General features: G+C 39.4%; 1 protein-coding gene across 4 annotated transcripts in view; it reads left to right on the forward strand.

The window, feature by feature from the left end:
• Positions 1-18,538, forward strand: part of Slc4a4 (solute carrier family 4 member 4) — a 397,268-nt gene that overhangs the window by 304,617 nt on the left and 74,113 nt on the right. For all 4 annotated transcript variants that reach the window (XM_040747371.1, XM_040747372.1, XM_040747369.1 and 1 more), the window contains 2 exons: positions 11,332-11,465; positions 16,458-16,729. In XM_040747371.1, the coding sequence (XP_040603305.1) occupies positions 11,332-11,465; positions 16,458-16,729 (406 nt within the window). The remainder of the gene's footprint in view (positions 1-11,331; positions 11,466-16,457; positions 16,730-18,538) is intronic.

Below are 18,538 nucleotides of genomic sequence, written 5' to 3' on the forward strand. Positions count from 1 at the left end.
CATTTTATATTACATCTCATGGTTGTGACGGCTGATGGGTTCACCTTGTTTGACCCTTCATACACGTCGCAGTTAGATGGCTCTAGAGTTTGAAGTTGTCTGATGGCTTCTCCTCAAAAGTGCCTAGGCTAGAGTGTCTGGAGCAGCTGGGTTTAAGGGATGCTCCACATGGCTTCTCCATAAGGATATCTTGGGTTTCCTCACAGTATAGGCACCCTTAAAAGCGGAGGGTTCAGTTGTGACCTTCTGTGTTAATTGCTGTCCTCTGAACAAGGAAACTCCTCTGATGATGTTTCAGGGATGCACTGTTTGGTTTGAGCAGATGTTTAGGAACAAAGCCAATTTTTGTTAGGAGATACAGAGGTCTGCTTTGACTGAAACATCTTAAAGATTTTTTTCCTGTTGAGAGGGTGATGTTGTAATACTTCCCATGTGTACATTGACTGCTTCTTTGAAATATAATCTTTAGACTCTTGTGAGATTTAGCTTTAAGGTTTTTTTGTGTGTGTTTGGGTGGGGAAGATGCTGAGTGTTGAACTCAGGGCCTCTGGTATACTGGTTGTCCTAGTTAGGGTTTCTATTGCTGTGATGAAACACTATAACCAAAGAGACCTGGGAAGGAAAGTGTTTATTGACTTATACTTCCATATCATTGTTCATCATTAGAGGAAGTCAGGGCAGGAACTCAAACAAGCCAGTTACCTGGTGATTGGAACTGATTCAGAGGCCATGGAGAACTGCTGCTTGCTCCTTCATGCTTAATCAGCTTGCATTCTTATAGAACCCAGAACCACCAGCCCAGGGATGGCATCACCCACGATGGTCTGGGCACTCCCCTCATCAATCACTAATTAAGAAAATGCCCTACAGTCTTGCCTACAGCAGAATCTTATGGAGGCATTGTCTTACTTGAGGTTCTCTCCTCTCAGATGACATAAAACTATCCAGTGCCCTGGACAAGTACTCTACTACTGATCCAAATCTCCACCCCAGATTTACCTTTAGAATGTAGCATCTAAGACCAGGGGATAAGTTTGTCTAAGTGTGTTTTGGTAACTTTTGTATGAATCAGTTTCCATTTGAGTGAGGTCTGGGATGGTAGACTTTGTTGTATAATATAAATGGGTATCATGGGAATTCCCCTCTGTTGTATAAGATCCGGGTAATCCCTGTCTGTTTTCTGGGTTCTGAAGATGTTAGAAGAAGCATGAATGAGTTAGAACATCAGTGTGTGTAGCAGTGACCCCAAACATTTCTCAGATATTATCTGGGGAATTTGGCAACTCAAAGTCATACAGACACATGAGGATTTTTTGACATACTGTAATCATTTTACCAATAGATTTTGTAACCTCCATTGATAATTTTCTTGAAACTGTTAATATAGGAAGGCTTTGTAAAGGTTTTGTGAATGAAAATATTGAAGAACATACTTTACTTCTTTTGTATATGAGGTGTTTTCCTGTTAAAGCTGTACTTTAAGGCTAAGTCCTTCTAGATGGTGTGCAGGAGTCAAGTTCTTCTAGACAGTGTTCAGGAGTCTGGGTGGCAGAAACATTAATAAGGAAGATAGAAAATTAGTGGTTATTAATATATATTTGTTGGTCTGAAATATTGACAAATAGCTTTCGTTCTGTTTTAAGAACTAGGCAGTGAGCTGATTTGCCATGTTGAAGAGTATCTTATAACTGAAAGGGTGTGTATTATACCTTATTAATGTTTTCATCCTCTGGCAATTTTTTGACTTGGCATGAGGACAACAAAATATTTTGTGGATTTGGTGATATGTTTTGAGTCATTTTATGTTTTGGGGGTAGAGAGAGGGGAGCGCAATAGGTAAGAACCTTAGGCTTATGTGACTTTTATCTAGACTATTAATGAACGCAACCTTTTTCTATGTCCCTACACGGTACAGCAATAGTATGTAATGAGCTTAGTTAAGGATTCAAGTTCTCTTCCTTCATTTATCTTTCTAAGCACAGGGCCAAGACCTTGCAGAAAGCACTGGGAAAACCTGGGTGTCTGCAGTTAGATCATATCCTTCACAAATAAGTCAGCAGGTTAGTCTCTGTAGTACACGCAGCTCCAGTGAGTCAGCTGAGAACAATGTCCTTGCTTTTAAAGGCAGACAGCTCAGAGATGGTTTGGATAGGGCCTTTATTGTCAGGCTACAAATAGACATGGGTGCTGGGGAGAAACATGTTGTGAAAACACAGATGACTCACTGCATGAGTGTTGTCTAAGCATCCTCTTCTGCCAGCTTCTGTTCAGGAGGTCTGGCCAGCTTGAAGACAAGGATTTGTTTTCAATCACTGGTTTCAGGGCTGATTGTATCTATCTATCATCTGGCTATATCTATCCATCTATCATCTATCCATCCATTCATCCATCCACCCACCTACCATCATCTGTCCTCTCTATAACATCTACTTATCAAATGCATACATAAGTAACTTGTCTATCTATATGCCTGTATATATCAATATGTAATTATGTATATGTGTATGTGTGTTTGTGTGTTTGTGTGTCACTAGAAACAGATCATCTTGGAGTAGCAAATAAAATTTATCATGGAACTGCATTCAAAATAGTGCAGTTGAGGTTACAGTGGCTGCCAGTATAATTAAGTTATAAGGCCAGCACAAATGGCTGCATACATTCCCCATTGTTGGCATATATATTTTGCCAGCTAGTAAGGTCTTAGAAGATGCTGGGATTTGCAAAGAGGGTATTCACAGATTTCCTATAAAGATAACTTTGGGGTATTATAGTTTATCTTGAACTACTTTGCCAAGAGTTGATCTTACATTCCTGTAGCATCCAATTTCAGCCTGTCTCCATTTCTCTCTTTTAGAATTTAGAGTTAGATAAATTCCTGGAGTTTGAGAATGGTACCTCATTCATTTTTCTTGGTAATTCCCATCAAACTGATGCCATAGTCTCCTTGCCCTATAGTAAAGAAACAGTTTTCAGCCTCACTTTTCTGAAATCTTATCCCCCTTCACAACTAAACCATGACACCATGCATACTGATGTCCTGTATACATTTTTGTACTGCCCTGTTTATTTAGATGTTTTGATTTAATTATTAAATATCAATATATAAATTCATTCCACTAGAACTTTTTGAACGTAAGGGTTTTCACTTTAAGAGCCATTAGATGGAGTTCGGCCTGATGATACAGACCTTTAATTCTAGATACTTAGAAGGCTGAGGCAGGGGGATTAACTTCAAGGCCTTCCTGGGCAACTTAACAAGACTTTATCTCAAAGCAGAAGTAACATAAGGGTTGAAGAAATAGTTCAGTGGCAGGGCACCTAATTATCTTTGGACAAAGCCTGATACTCAACTAGCTGTCTTATAAATACAACACTTTTTTGGTAACAAAGTGAGTCATTACTTAGTCTTTGGGGAAGATATTAGTATAAGGAAGACTCTGATGCTTTGTGGTAAGTACCATGTTCTTTAAGAATTGTTCTTCTGTAGCACAAGAAAGTGTATTTTAATGTAACCCTATACTTGATTGTGAATGACTAAATATAGTCTAGAGTGAAGACTGAGTGAAGAAAGTCATTTTAATTTTTGTTCCAGGAGTAAATATAAATCCTACTTCACAAACCTTTCAGCAAAATAATTCAGTAAGAGTTTTAGCATTCTGTGAATTTTGTGATATTTATGGAGCCTAACAGAGCACATTTTAAGAGAACTTGTCTCATAATAAGGGACATTTATAGCTGGCATCTCCAAATTTGAGGCTTTATTTTAACATTCTGCTGTGCTGAGACATTTTCATCAATCTGCTCAAGTCGGAAAAGCCTAATTTCCTATGTCAGTGGAAAGGTGCTTCTTTGCAATGCCTCTCACATACAGTTTATACAGCAACAGGATTGGCATGAACTGGTAACTTACTGAGAAATGGACAATAAGTTCAGTCTGTGTGACTGTTGTCCTGGGCACAGAAATGCTTTTCATTTAGAGTAGGAGACACAGAACCATGTTGACCTGTACAGTAACACACTCTAGCTTTGGAGCAGGAATTGTCTGTCGGGATGATACAACTTGATGTTTTGGTCGACCAAAACAAGCTTGTTTAGTGGCAAAGGATGGGATCCATCTTGCTTACCTGTGATCTCAGAAAGGAACTTTAACTTTAAGCATGCCTTACAGGCTAGGGAGATATCTCAGTGTTTAAAGCATGTGTCTTGAAAGTTTAAGGGCCACAGTTCAGATCTCAGGAACCCACATAACGCTTGGAGGGCATGGCAGACCCTCTGTAATTATTCCTCTCTGGTGGCAGAGACAGGTTGTTCCTAGAGCAAACTGGCTAGCTATTGTAGCTGTACTGGTGCAGTCTGGATACAGTGGAGAGACTCTGCCTCAATGAATAAAGTGGTGAGTTCTCAGACAAGCTCTTGACAGCAACTTTAGGTCTTCAGACACATGTATACACATGCATACACACTACATTCACCTGAACACATATATGTGAATGCACACCTCTCCACATACATGTATGCACATATACATGCACATTCCCCTCACCTGAACATACGTATGTGAATGCACACCCCTCCACACACATGTATACACATGCATGCACACTCTACCTGAACACATATATGTAAATGTACACCCATCCACATGCATGTATATACATGCATGCACGCTCCATTCACCTGAATATACATATGTGAATGCACACCCCTCCACACACATGTATACACATATGCATGCATGCTTTACTCACCTGAACATACATATGTGGATGTATACCCATCCACACACATATATGCACATGCATGCACACCACTCACCTGAACATATGTATGTGAATGCACACCCCTCCACACACAAATAAAAATGTGCTTTCCAAGTTCTGAGTTAAATTTGTCAGAAACTAAGTTTCTTTTTTATTTTTTTATTAGAAAGACCTTTGTCAACTCTGTTTTGTTGGTGATCAGAAAATTATAATCATATGGATAAAACTGGGAGTCCCAAATGATGCTAAAGTGAAAATTTATCATTTTTAGTCTATGGTTGCTTTGAAAATAGCTTCTCCAATATGTCATTTTCATTATATCATTTCATACATATTGCAAAATATGCATACATAGGTATGTAAACATATATGAGTTTATTTAAATGAGATTACATATTCATATTTTATAACAGTTTAATTTCATGGGCGTTTTCTTCTTTAATAGGTTCTTTAACATAATTATAGTGGCTATCACATGATATATGCACTATAATTTATTTAATAAACGTATTTTCAGTTTGTCCCAGTTTTCTCTTTTATAAAGAACACTATGGTCATTAGCTATACATTTCTTATTTATAATTATCTCCCTAGGGCATATGCCTAGCAAAAACTGTTGTGCAATATGTTGATTATAGTTGTTATTTATTTTAAATTACACTCACGAAGTCTACACTAATTCATATTTCTACCAATATACAGGAGTACCCACTTCCCCACCCATAGTAAAACATATTTTACCCCCAAATTCTCATTTTTGTTATGTTGTGTGTTGAAAACAATGCCTTGCTTTAAGTTGATGCCACCCCTGAGCCTGGATATCTGTCCACACCATAAATCCTTCTCTATACGTGTGTCCTTGCTGCATTCTCATTTGGGGGCATTTAGTTTTTCCTCATTACTATTTGTATAATAAGGATATTTTCTTTTACTTGTTAGAGAAACATTAACAAAATATTTTTTCTACTGTCATGTTGTCTTTTAAGCGTGTTTGTGGCTTCGTTGGCTGTACAGATTTTAACTTTAGTCTTCTATTGTTCTTGTTTGCATGATATATTAAAAGAGGCTTCCTCTCCCCCAAGATTAGAAAGACATTTACCCACATACTTCAGTTGTGTTGTGTTTTCGTTTAGTGTTTTATCCATCTGGAATTGATTTTTGTGTAGTGTTAGGCTGGAACTGAGTGTTTCACATATATGTTTACAGTTCTTCAAAGAATGTAAGGCTTCTCATTCTTTTCTAAGAAAGTTCAAAGTCCTGGGCCCCTGCTTTTCTCAAACAGAGATGTAGTTTGCCTCCCCTAGTTTCTGCTGGACATGTGGCCTGAAATCTTGGCTGTGACAAAGCACACAGTAGGGGAGTGTGACCATGAGAATTGGACGCTTCCTCTGGACAGGACAGAGTCACTGTGTTATAGGATGAAGCCACAATGTGGAAAATAAGCAAAGGCTCAGCAGCCAGTTTTCCCCCCACTGCGCATGTGTGGTCCGTCTGTGAGCAGTTAGCTGCTAATGCTGTTGTGAAGGAGGAAGGGAGATTGTTTGAATGGGTGTGCTTCAAACTTGGGCTCAATCTGAAGACTGATTCTCTAGGCCTCATCTCCTTGTCATTTTCAGAGATGCCGATTTACCTGCTTTGTGTGAATACCAAGAATGAGTATTATAGCAAACAGACAAACAAATATATGCCATATGAAGAATCAGTAGTGTAGCAAACAGACAAATATATATCATATGAAGAATTAGCATTATAACAAAAGGGCAATTCTCATGTGACTTAAATACTTGCATTATTTTGGAAAAAAATGTTGATTCTTAATTTATGTGTATGAGTGTTTTTCCTGCATGTATGCATGTGTACCATATGGGTGTCTGGTATCTGCAGAGGCCAGAAAATGATGTCTCATCCATTGGAACTGGAGTTACAAAAGGTTGTGAGGCGGGAGCTGAATCCAGGTCCTCTGTAAGAGAGTATGTGTTCTTAAAGCAGAGTTCCCTCTCCAGCCGCACTTGTACCGTGCCTTAACTTACTTTTAATAACAGGGTTTATCTTCTGCTGAGCACCTGACATTAAAATGTATGCAGGTCTCAGCACTCAGGTGAAGGTAGGTAGATTATGAGTTTGAATTCAGTATAGATGACACAGTGAGTTCAAAGTCAGTCTGAGCAACAAACCAAAACCTTGTTGCAGACAAACAATCCAAAACAATAAAACTTGCAATTGAGCTGGATTTGTTTCTAGTGCCATCAGCTGCCTCCTTTTTCTTGGCTAAACTTCAGATTCAAAAACTCATCTACATAAATTTAATTTTATTATTCAGCAAGCTGTATGCTTCATGTAAATCATTCCAAACATGAACTAAATTTTCTCTCTTTATGAGTAAAAATGAAAACATTTTTCAAGTTTGTCATATCACAGTAATATTGGTGAATGCATTGCCATTTAATGCCACTGAAATATTTTATTTTCTAAGTTCTAGTAGTTTGCAAATTGTCTAAGAAACAGAAAATCTGGTGTTTTTCTTAGCCTTTATGTTGTTTGCCCTTTCTGTTACTGCTGCCAACCAAGTCCTTCTCCAAAGGTAACAATTCTTAACCCAAACGATAAAGGCTCTACTACAAAGGGTACTGAGTCACAGAAGTTATTTTTTAGTCTTATGTGAATATAAATTACAATGAGGTTAAAGGCGTATATCTTTAATGTCTAATGTCCAATTCTCTTTAGTGAGCTTGCTTTATATTGTTACAGAGGTGATGTCACTTACAATGCTTGTCCCAAGTAGCTTAAAATCATAAATACTGGTATTTCCAACATAAGTATATTTTAACAATCTGGACTCTTCCTTCTATGCTTTAGTTTTCTGTATGCTTAATCTTGAAGTTTTGAGACTTGTTCTACCTTTCCTGGCCTTTTTTTTTTGAAAAATGGGATATCTTGGGTTAAATTTCATACACCCATGCAAGCAGAGAAATAGTCACGAATTGTTTTTCGTATAGATTTTGGTTCCAGTCCTATAATATAAAATAGACTATTTTATTTTGTTTGTAAGCATCAGTTTTAATAAAAGAAGCAACCCTTGGTGCCATGGTGTTGCCCCCAAAGCTTCTATATTTTAATGCAGAGTTCAAGAGGCCCTGCCCCCTGTCACAGAGGACTAATCTTCCTCTTTTCATGCCTCTCTTCACAGTTTTCCACCTCCTTCCTGTCTTGAGGGAAACAAAGGGTGAAGGGGATGGAAGGCGTGAGGGAAGAGACCTGACCATGCATCTCTACTTTGTGTTCTACTGTGGTCCTTTTGATTTAATCCGGCAGTTCTCAACCTGTGGGTCATGGTCCCTTTGGGGGTGGCATATCAGATATCCACATTATTCATAACAATAGCAAAATTACAGTTATGAAGTAGCAATGATACTTCAAAAATAATGCTATGGCTAGGGGTCACCATAACATGAGGAGCTGTATTAAAGGGTCACAGCCATAGGAAGGTTGAGAACCACTGTTCTAATCCAAGTAATTACCAGTGAAGTTGCCGTAGTCTTGATAGAAGAGATGCGTGGATCTATGGTGACTGGTGAAGATGATTAAGTACACATAGTTATGTCTGCAAGGTTTGCCTAGTATTGAGCCAGCTGTCTGAGATCTCAGAGGTCACTTGGTCCAACCCCTTTATTTTATATATAGATAAGCATGTAGTGTATGAGAGGTTGCTGTTGTTCGAAAAGCTTTCAATTGTTAGAGACTATCCTAAGTATGCTCCACGTAGTGTCTGATCTAAAACACAGATTAGAGACTACACTGGGGACTTGATGTAGCCTGTAAGTCATCCTGAGACCGTGTGACGCCAGAGCCCATTTCTCTACTATGTCACCATTTATTTTATTACTTGAAAGAAGTGAGGTGACATTCTGAAGATCACTGGGTCTCTTGTGGCAGAACAGTCTAGACTTTGGATTTCCTGAGTACTGGCTGTCTGCTTTTTCTGCTGTTTCCTACTAGGCAACCTCTGTCTGCAGTAGAATAAGGTGGAAGGCCAACAAAAGTGCCAGGGCCCCCTTTGTCCCTGACGCCACTGCACCCCCCCAGCCTAGTCAACTGCATCTTTGTGAAGTGCTAGAAAATTTGTTCCTTCTAGAAGTTAGAATGTCTTTAAGACCTGTGGCTATTGACAAGACGCAATTCAATGCAGTTATCTTGGAAAATCAAATATTACTGAACACTGGATGTGATAAATCAGAAAAGATGTTTATAACAATTTTGTAAGTTGCATTAAACTCTAGTTACAGTTAAAGTTATTCATTGCCTGGGATTATTTAAAAAATTCTGTGTTGTGAAGAGGAATATGTCAAGATGTGGTAAAATTGTTCTTTTCTCAGAAACGCTGGAAGCATCTCTCGGTTTAAGCAAGTTTTCAGTGCGGTGTATATAATGAATCACCTGTTTCGGTTTCAGGATTGTCAACCACAGAACGGAAAACTAGCATTTACGACAGGATCGAGGACTGAAATAAAAATAATCTGCCTTTGAACCATCACAGGGCTTCCATAAATCACAGTGGGCTGCTGGAAGAAATTGGTTGCTATCTTTACCGAATGAGCAACAAGGGCTCTTGACCTTTGATAAGGAGACCTAGGCTGTCATCTGGGCATGTCTTCAGTTCCTACAGCTCTTGCTGAGGCCCTGCAGAGCACGTGGTAGAGGGATGGTGGACAGCACGATGGGAGGAGAAACAGGAGATGCAGGAAGACCTTGTTCCTGTCTGCCCTTACAGAGATTAATGGCTATGCCAAGTAAAGCTGAGGATGCTAAATCTCCAGTTTCTCCTTTCCAATTATACACCCGGTCTGAGATAAGCTTTGATTCTATGCTAAGGGTTAGACATGGGGATTTCTCTGTATGATGATTGAGGATGATGCACTGTTCTTTGCCTGTGATGTGTGCTTAGACAGTCTTATAAACAACGCATACCACCATACAGGTGGGTTTTCTGGTCAAATGAAGCATTTAAATCCTTAGCTTTCAGGTGAGCCATGAAAAATTCCAGATAAAATGTAAAACCTTCTATTTATGCATATGAGCTTAGAATTTCCATTTCTAGGGAAACCCAAGCCTAAGACACGGATTTAATGCTTGCAGAGAGTGGTGGTGTGTGGTTAGAGAGTGGTGTGTGCTTAGACGGGCACACACGGCTGAGAGTTCTTACATGCAGTGCGCTCACATCGTTAGCTCACCTGAATGTCAATGTGTCAACAGTCAGCAAATCAAGACAGTACTATTTGGGGGCACCGGGGGGGTCCCTTTCCGTCTTGTCTGTCTAAGCACATCTTCATTCTGTTGTTTTACTTCCTGCTTCAATTGTGTTCTCTGAGAAAGGATTAGTTGGGATGGTGATAAGGAATGAATGGCACCTGTCAAGCTACTTATTGGCACTCAGATGTGAAAGTGGGGTTCTTACTTTTTTTGTACAGTTTGCATTGGAAAAATGCTTGAGCATGTAATGAGAATTTTTAAAAAGATTTTATTTATTTATTTATTTATTCATTCATTCATTCATTCATTATGCAGTGCTCTGCCTACATGTTGGCCTGCAGGACAGAAGAGGGCACCAGATCTCATCATAGATGATCGTGAGCCACTACGTGACTGCTGGGAATTGAACTCAGGACCTTTGGAAGAGTAGCCAATGCTTTTAGCCTCTGAGCCATTTCTCCAGCCCGACACTAATGATAATAATAATAATAATAATAATAATAATAATAATAATAATAATAATTTTACAATTGGTGGCTTAAAAATTGCAAATGGCTAGCAGAGAGCTATTGGCAGTTGATGGTTGGTTGGGAGAAAGACTCGGTTTTCTTCCAGGATGTGACCTCTCCTAGGTTGTTCATGTTCCAGTGGATGGCCATTTACTCACGCATGTGCAACTTACTGGAAGAAAGTAAAGAAGGGGATATTAAGTTGGGGATGGATATGGGAGGTGATGTCCAGGAGTGATTCAGTATGGTGAGCGGGAGTGGATGTGATTAAAATGCATTGTGTACATGTGTGAAATTAAAAAATAGATAAAATAACTTTTAAAACTGCATCACCATTTCACCCCCTTTGTTCTCATCTCCCCTTCAAATCTTCTCTATTAGAAAAAAAAAGACCTTATGTTAAAATTATAGTTACTTAAAAGTACCTACTATTTGCAAGATCCAATCAATATATTTTTAAAATACCGAATCAATTCTTCTGTTTGGTGCGTGCACAGAATATGATTTTTATTGACCGAGTCTTCCATATGTTTTTAAGTAACAGTCAGAAATGCCATTGCCTCCTGGATACCAGTTGTCTCAGTCATTACTGTTTTGAGGAACAATCAACCTTTTGAATAGGGAAGATTAATTTTATGTGTGTGAAAAGATCTGTGATGGTATCTCATATTGGATAACCCTTTATCCTTGTTTTGTTTGTGAGGGAGCTCCTTACAATGTACACATCTTCATTTTTCAGCTGATATCACCAATAGGAAGAAAAGAAGTGTGCTGGGCTTTGTTTTGCTTTACCAACTGCATGTTTTTTCTTTTAGGGTGTGTTGGAGAGTTTCCTGGGAACCGCTGTCTCTGGAGCCATCTTTTGCCTTTTTGCTGGTCAACCTCTCACCATTTTGAGCAGCACAGGACCTGTTTTGGTATTTGAGAGGCTTCTGTTTAATTTCAGCAAGTATGTATATGTACGACTGTCTGTCTATCTGTCTGTCTGTCTGTCTAGTTATTTGCTCTTGTATGTTGTCCCATCTGGATAAAGCACAGAATTGTAATGAAATCGATCCAAGAATCCAATCCACCAAAATACTGGAATGATAAGATTTGGAAGTGCGAATTGCCTTCCTGATTAAGTTGTCCAGAGCTTAGTTGACAGTCATTTGTATAGGCCCATCTGTTGGGCTTTCTGTTTATTCCTTCCCCAGTAATTCTCTTCCTCATTGCTTTGTTACATGTCCTGAGGGCTGGCTCCCCAGGACTTCAAGCCCCAGATTCCTTTGCCCTCTAGGACTTCCTGCTGGCTTAGATAATGAAGAGAGATCAGAGTTTCAGTATGTCACTTTCTCCCATCATTCCCTACTTTCAGCACAGCAGCTTGGCTTGCTTTCTGATACTAGCCCCTGTCAGGTGGCCTGTCTAGCCTAGTTTTAGCTCACCAGGCTCTTGTAGCTCCATTCCTTGTTTGACCTTTACAAGCCCAAGATTGATAATGGCTTCCTGCTCTAGTTAGCTCAGAGTGCCTCCACAGTTGCCATTTTAGGAGGAGGGAGAGGCAGACTTTTGTTTTGTTTTCCTTGGATCCCTCTTAAAAATGCCCTTTTCTTCCATGAGACTGAAACAATGAAGAAACCAAATGCCTTGTTGTTAGTGTACGGTTCCACCCTCGTTCTTCACTGTAGATAGCTTCCAGTACACAAGTAAATAATAGTGACACCAATATTGTCTTTTGAAGTTTAGTCTTTTTAAATTGGGGGTGGGGGTATTAAGATAAGACAATTATTTAAATTGTTGTTTTAGCATGTGAGTAAATTCAAAGTAAAATTGGATATATTTGTCTCTTCCTGCTGTACCTGAAATATTCTAAGACAGAATTGCCTTTACTGGCTGAGCTTGTCCTTAGATGACAGTTTGTTAAGTCTTGTGAGTATTCCTTGGAAGAATTTCCATATTTTGTATCGTTGTGTGTTGCAGGATTTTGTAATAGCCAGTGTCTACACAGCACCTGTTTTAGTTACTTTTGTGTTGCTGTTCAAGGATGCAACTTAGGGGAGAAAGGGTTGACTTGCAGGGGATACACTCCATCACAGGCTAGGAAAGCATGGCAAAGGGAGTTTGAGGAGCATCTGGCTGTCAGGAAGCAGAGAGGGAACAGGAAACAGGGCCAGGCTATACAACCTCAAAGCTCACTTCCAAGGTTTCACATCCTCCACCAGGCTTCTACCTTCTAAAAGTTCCTCAACTTTCCCAAATAGTGCTACCAGCTGGAAATCAAGTGTATAAACCCACAGCCCCAAGATATATTTCATATCAAATCAAACCATAACAGTACTCCTTAAATAGGACTCTCACATGGTGTTTCAGACTGTGTATGTTATTGAAAAGTATCATAAGTTACATGAGACAAGTGAGGGTTTGAAACCTTAAAAAAAAAAGATCTGGGTGGATAACATCAGTGAAAGTCTTCTTAGGCCTTGGAGTTGCAATATGTAAGTAAAATGGTGACTTTTCTGTAGATTGTTATTACAGAGTCCTCCTCCACCATAATTCCGAGGACTTGGAAAGAATCTTATTCACGTCAGTTTACAGAACGAGAGTCAAACAGTTTTTATATGTTTAAGAAAACATTTTGTGAGACAAGAAAGGCTTCAATGGAAGATTAAACAAGCACACACTATAAACAGGAACAAACAGGCAGACCCTTACAGCGAGATTTATCAGATGAGATGTGATCAGCATCTGAATCTACAGAAAACGTTTGTGTGTCTTGGTTTGTTTTAATTACTGTAGGCTACAGAGTATTTCCTTCCACCGAGTAAGTTCCCTTCTCACTTTTCCGTCTGTTTCATCATAATTGGTACTGTTACATAGTCTCCAGCAATGTATTTGAAAACAGTTGTAAAGCAATGAGAAACATTTGCAACACTGCCTCAAAGTCAACACTGCCGATTATGTGACAAATGGTCCTTTGATTTGCGATGTTGTGAATTTGTTCATCTGCTTCTGTTAGATAGAGCAGCAGTGCTAGTGTTTCCTTGTGGCTCACTGTTTCCCAAGGCCAGTGTGACCCACTACCAGGCTTATGAGCTTCCCACTGTGTCTTGGAAGTGGTGTGTTGCAACTGCCACTGGCTTCTTCCCTCCTGTTCAGTGCACTCAAGAGTCGGCATGGCTGTGCAGTTAAGCAGCCATTAGTTCATCCTGCCCAGTTTTTCTCCAACATAATTTTCCAAGCTTAGGTTTGTTGTTAGCTAGCTCTTACAAGTGAAATTAACCAGTTTCTATTAATCCATGTGCTGTCCTGAGGCTCATTTACCTCATATATATATTTCCCATCCCATCCTGCTCGTTCTACATGTCATGGCATCTCCTCAGACTCCTCTTCCTTCTTTTTCCCAGCATTCTCTAGGTCTGGTTCTTCCACCTAACCTTATCCTATGTAGCCACTGGCCAATCAGTTTCTTATTAACAATGAGAGCAACACGTCTTCAGTGTACAGAAGTATTATTCCACATTAATAAATTATGAGTTAATAATCATTAAAAAAACACCCACTCTTATACTCTTTCAGCCTAGACACATGGGGAAGGACCTAGGCCCTGCCTCAAATGACAAACTTTGATGGTCCCCCATGGAAGGTCTCACTCTCCCTGGGAAGCAGTAGAAGGATGGGATGGGGGGTGGGAGGCATGGAAGGATGAGAGGGAGAGGGAGCTGGTATTGATATGTAAAATAAAATTGTTTCTAATTTAAATAAAAAAGGAAAAAAACAAAAAATACTCACTCTCCACATAATTGTAAGATAATCCATATGCAAACATAAAATATCATTACGTGACCCATCATTGTCTATTGATCTTGACTTAGAAGAAATGAGAAGGAAATTGTAAGACAGTAGCATAGTTAGATGGTGATGGCCTATTCTAAGTCTTCTATGGAACAAGCCCAAGTGGAACAAGGTACACATCCAGTTATAGTAAATGGTATCCGTGGGCACTCAAATGAGAAGTTGTAGTGTTTGGCTGCATCGCGGCAGGGCAGTCTTGATGTGATAACAGCCTTTATCTCTTCTCCTGTCTTCTCTTGTTGGTCATGCTCCAGCCGCAGTGCACATTACAGACTGCCTCACACCACTTTTCCTTTAAACTCTTCTGCTTCCTGACCTGTCTCTCCCTACTCAGTCAAGAAAGTTTCTTCATAGGTATTCTCAAACACCTTGGTGTCCTGTGTGCAACTTCATTCCCTCCCAAAATTACTTACCGCTTTCCTCATGACACTATCATTCAGCATGTAATAATGTAATTGCCTTTATCATTTCTTCTCCTTTAGTGGAAGACAGTCCCAAGTTGAGTACATAGAACATACTGATGTTAGTGTTATATTCATTAATTGGTAAAACTCATACTGCCCATACATGCCTGGTATCAGTGCTTTTTAAATACTTTGTACCCTCCATGAATACTTTAAAAAATACTTTTAAAAACTATTTAAGCTTATTCTTTAGCAATTTCACACATGCATTGTGGTTATACTCATCCCTACCCTTTCTTATCTCCCCTCCTTCCCTATGAATCCTTTTCTTATCCCTAGAAGTCCCTTTCCAGATTGATAACCCTTTCAGTGTTTTGTGACACACCTAGTTTGTGTGACTGTGCTTGCTATTATTCATTGAGATCTGGTAAGTTTTCCAATGGTAGGCATCTCCCAAAATCTACCTACAGCTAATAGATCATTCATGAGTTACAGGGCTCCTTGAAACTGTGTCCCACCAATACATGACTGTTTCTGTTTTTGTATAGACCAGTCATGAATGCAATTGGTATTAGCCCGTGATTGTAATTTTTGTCTGCCCCAGAAGATGGTACAGATATCCTCTGTCTCCTATTCTCTGCGACCACTTTGCTACCATACTCCTTACAAAGATGTTATAAGTATCTATATAGGGCTGACCAATCAATCATCGCTTATTATCAGCATCTTGAGAATTTATGGGTCTCCAATTTCACTGTCATCCACTAGAAAAAGGGGACCTTGTGATTAAAGTGATGATAGCATTTGTCTATAAACATAAATGTTTAATAGGCATTTTTACATCGTATCCAGGCAACTATACAACAATATTAAGTTCCTGTCTAGGGTCTGTGACCTCCCCAGCTATGGGTTTCTAGCAGATTTCCAGTACTAGGTATAGGGTTCCTCTGGTACAGCAGGCCTCTAATCCAATCAGAGTAATTGGTTTCCTCTGGGACAGTCAGACCACTGATGTACTATATATATATATTGCTTGCCAGGTTGGTATTATAGTTCATGAGGGTCACAGCTGGGAAAGGGCACAGCTACTGTTTCTTTCCCGGCAGCCTTCATAACTAACCTTTGGTTCTATCAAGGCAGCTAGCAGAGGGGAGGTTTCCACCTCAGAAGTTATTTCTTTTAAGAGAAAATTAGTAAGTTATACACACTTACATTAAACGTGCTTTCTAAGTGCCTATCCCACCAAAACTTTTAGAGTGATTCCTAAAGATCGCATAATAATAGCATGAAATCAAATCTTTAAGCTTGATATTTCCTAGATAAAATTGAGCTTTATATGCAGTGTCTGAAGGTGATCTTTTGGTTTGGTCGGTTGGGTTTTTTTTAATTATTTATTTAATTTAAATTAGAAACAAGTTTGCTTCACATGTCAATCCCAGCTCCCTCTCCCTCCCCTCCTCTCCTGCCCCCTTCAACCCTCCCTCAACCCCTACCCCAATCCCCACTCCACTCTCCAGGAAAGGTAAGGCCCTTCAAAGGGCATCTCCAAAGTCTGTCATATGATCCAGGGAAGGGCCTAGGCCCTCCCCTGTGAAAGTGATCTTTTAGCAACCATTCTGTAGGCATTTCAGTGGTTTTTAGATTCTGCTTGTTTCCTGGCGGGATAGCCAAAATATCTGTTACGCTTTTGTTTTTCTTTCCAGGGACCATAATTTTGACTACTTGGAGTTTCGCCTTTGGATCGGCTTGTGGTCAGCCTTCATGTGTCTCATTCTGGTGGCCACTGATGCCAGCTTCCTGGTCCAGTACTTCACTCGTTTCACGGAAGAAGGTTTCTCCTCTCTGATCAGCTTCATCTTCATCTATGATGCTTTCAAGAAGATGATCAAGCTAGCGGACTACTATCCTATCAACTCCGACTTCAAAGTGGGGTACAACACTTACTTCTCCTGCGCTTGCCTGCCGCCCTACCCAGGTGAGGAAACCTCGTGTTAGCCTTGTACTTACTCTCTGTTCAGGAAGGGATGAGCTCATGCTCCTTCTGAAGGACCTTACCTGGAGTTCTCTGAGGAATCACAGTACTGAATTTGATATCTGATGTATCTGCAGCATGTTATTCAATGAGGAAATGACATCAGGAGCACTGGGATGGGAACATAGCCAGGTCAGTACTTTGTGATCACCTCAAACAAGGAAGTGATATGTACTTTATTCTTAGTTTTATGAGGTAATTGGGGGTGGCACATGCATGTATAGGATGAGTCTAAAGAGTAGAAGAACGCAATCCTCTGGATTCTGTTTCACATTTTATTTGTTTCTTGATTGCTACAAAAATCTCTTCTTTTAAATGGTGTTTAAGTAGAATATCTTAAACTATAGAAGGGAAATTCCAATTCAGTTTTTTATGAGTTCAATCATGAAATTAAACAAAGGTAGTTAAGATTGACTGCCTCTCATGAGTAAGTGGGACCTTTTGGTTTAAACGGCTGTGCAATGTTGGTAAGGAAGATATGCTAAGAAGGAAGGAAGGCAGGTAGCTATGTGAACATACATAGGTATATAATATATAATATACTAATAGAAAATTTGTATCATGAAGTCAGGAGAGAGCACAGCAACATTTGAGTGAGGAATGTGACTGTATATCTTATTAATTTAATATCTCTCAATCCAAACTTAAGTCATTATCAATTTTTTATAAAAACGTGTTAAAGTCATTAAAATATTTTTAGAATAGTTTAGTGTTGTCTTATAGGACACAAGACTTATGAAAAATGACTTATTCTGAGCAAGTTACTCTGTATTTGCTATAAGAGAGTGAGGGGTAGGTGTTTGCATTATAAAGTTTAATGATGAGTATTAGTGTACAAATAGCTATAGGATGGTGTTCCCTAAAGTAAAATTTAATATGCATTTCGTGATTTTTGAGTAAGGCCTAGGGGATTGAGTCCAGCAGAATCCTGGGATGATATAAGCCCAGGGCATAATTGTGCAGTATATTTATGGAATATCTACTTTCACTTCTGGATTCTGAGGCTAAGCCTTTTCATATTTATGGTAAAGTAAATGTGATTGCATTATAGACCAGATACAAAGTGAATATGATATAAAAGTTAAAGGGTTTTTTTTGAGCCTGTGAGAGGCTGTGTGATATTTCCCCCAGATATGCTAGTGTTATAACTCATCCCCCTCTCTCCAGAGGCAGAGGGGACAGAGACACTGGGGACACACTTTTCCATCTGGGTGGTGAAGGAAGAGAGGAGCATCCCATGGACTATTGTTCATGATGCTGATGAGAACACTGGGTTTCTAGGACTTTACACCCACAATTCTTCTTGTCTAGTTTAAGGATAATGAACAGACGTTAATGTTAAGCCCATACTTTGGCAGAGAAATGTGAGATTGAGATTTCAATATTCAGATGAACATGCCTAGAGCAGAGTTTTAACAGGCTTGATGTGATAGTATACAAAATAACCCACACATTAAAATGTGACTGGTGTGGAACATGATGGTGTATGCCTGTGCAATATATAGGGTTCTCTAGAGAAATAGAACTGGCATATAAACAATATATATATATTTATATATGGCGGTAGGGGGCTTTGTTACAATGGTCCGACTAGTCCAACAATGACTGTCTACCAATGGAAAGTTCACCACTAGTGGTTGCTCAGTCCATGAACCTGGATGTCTCAGCCCACCTTCACAAATACTGAAATCCCTAAGAAGTAGGCTCAGATACCAGTGAGGGAATGAACTTGGCAGTGAGATCAGGGACAAA

The sequence above is a fragment of the Mesocricetus auratus genome, unplaced genomic scaffold (assembly GCF_017639785.1).
Source record: "Mesocricetus auratus isolate SY011 unplaced genomic scaffold, BCM_Maur_2.0 Super-Scaffold_100006, whole genome shotgun sequence".
NCBI classification, from domain to species: domain Eukaryota; kingdom Metazoa; phylum Chordata; class Mammalia; order Rodentia; family Cricetidae; genus Mesocricetus; species Mesocricetus auratus.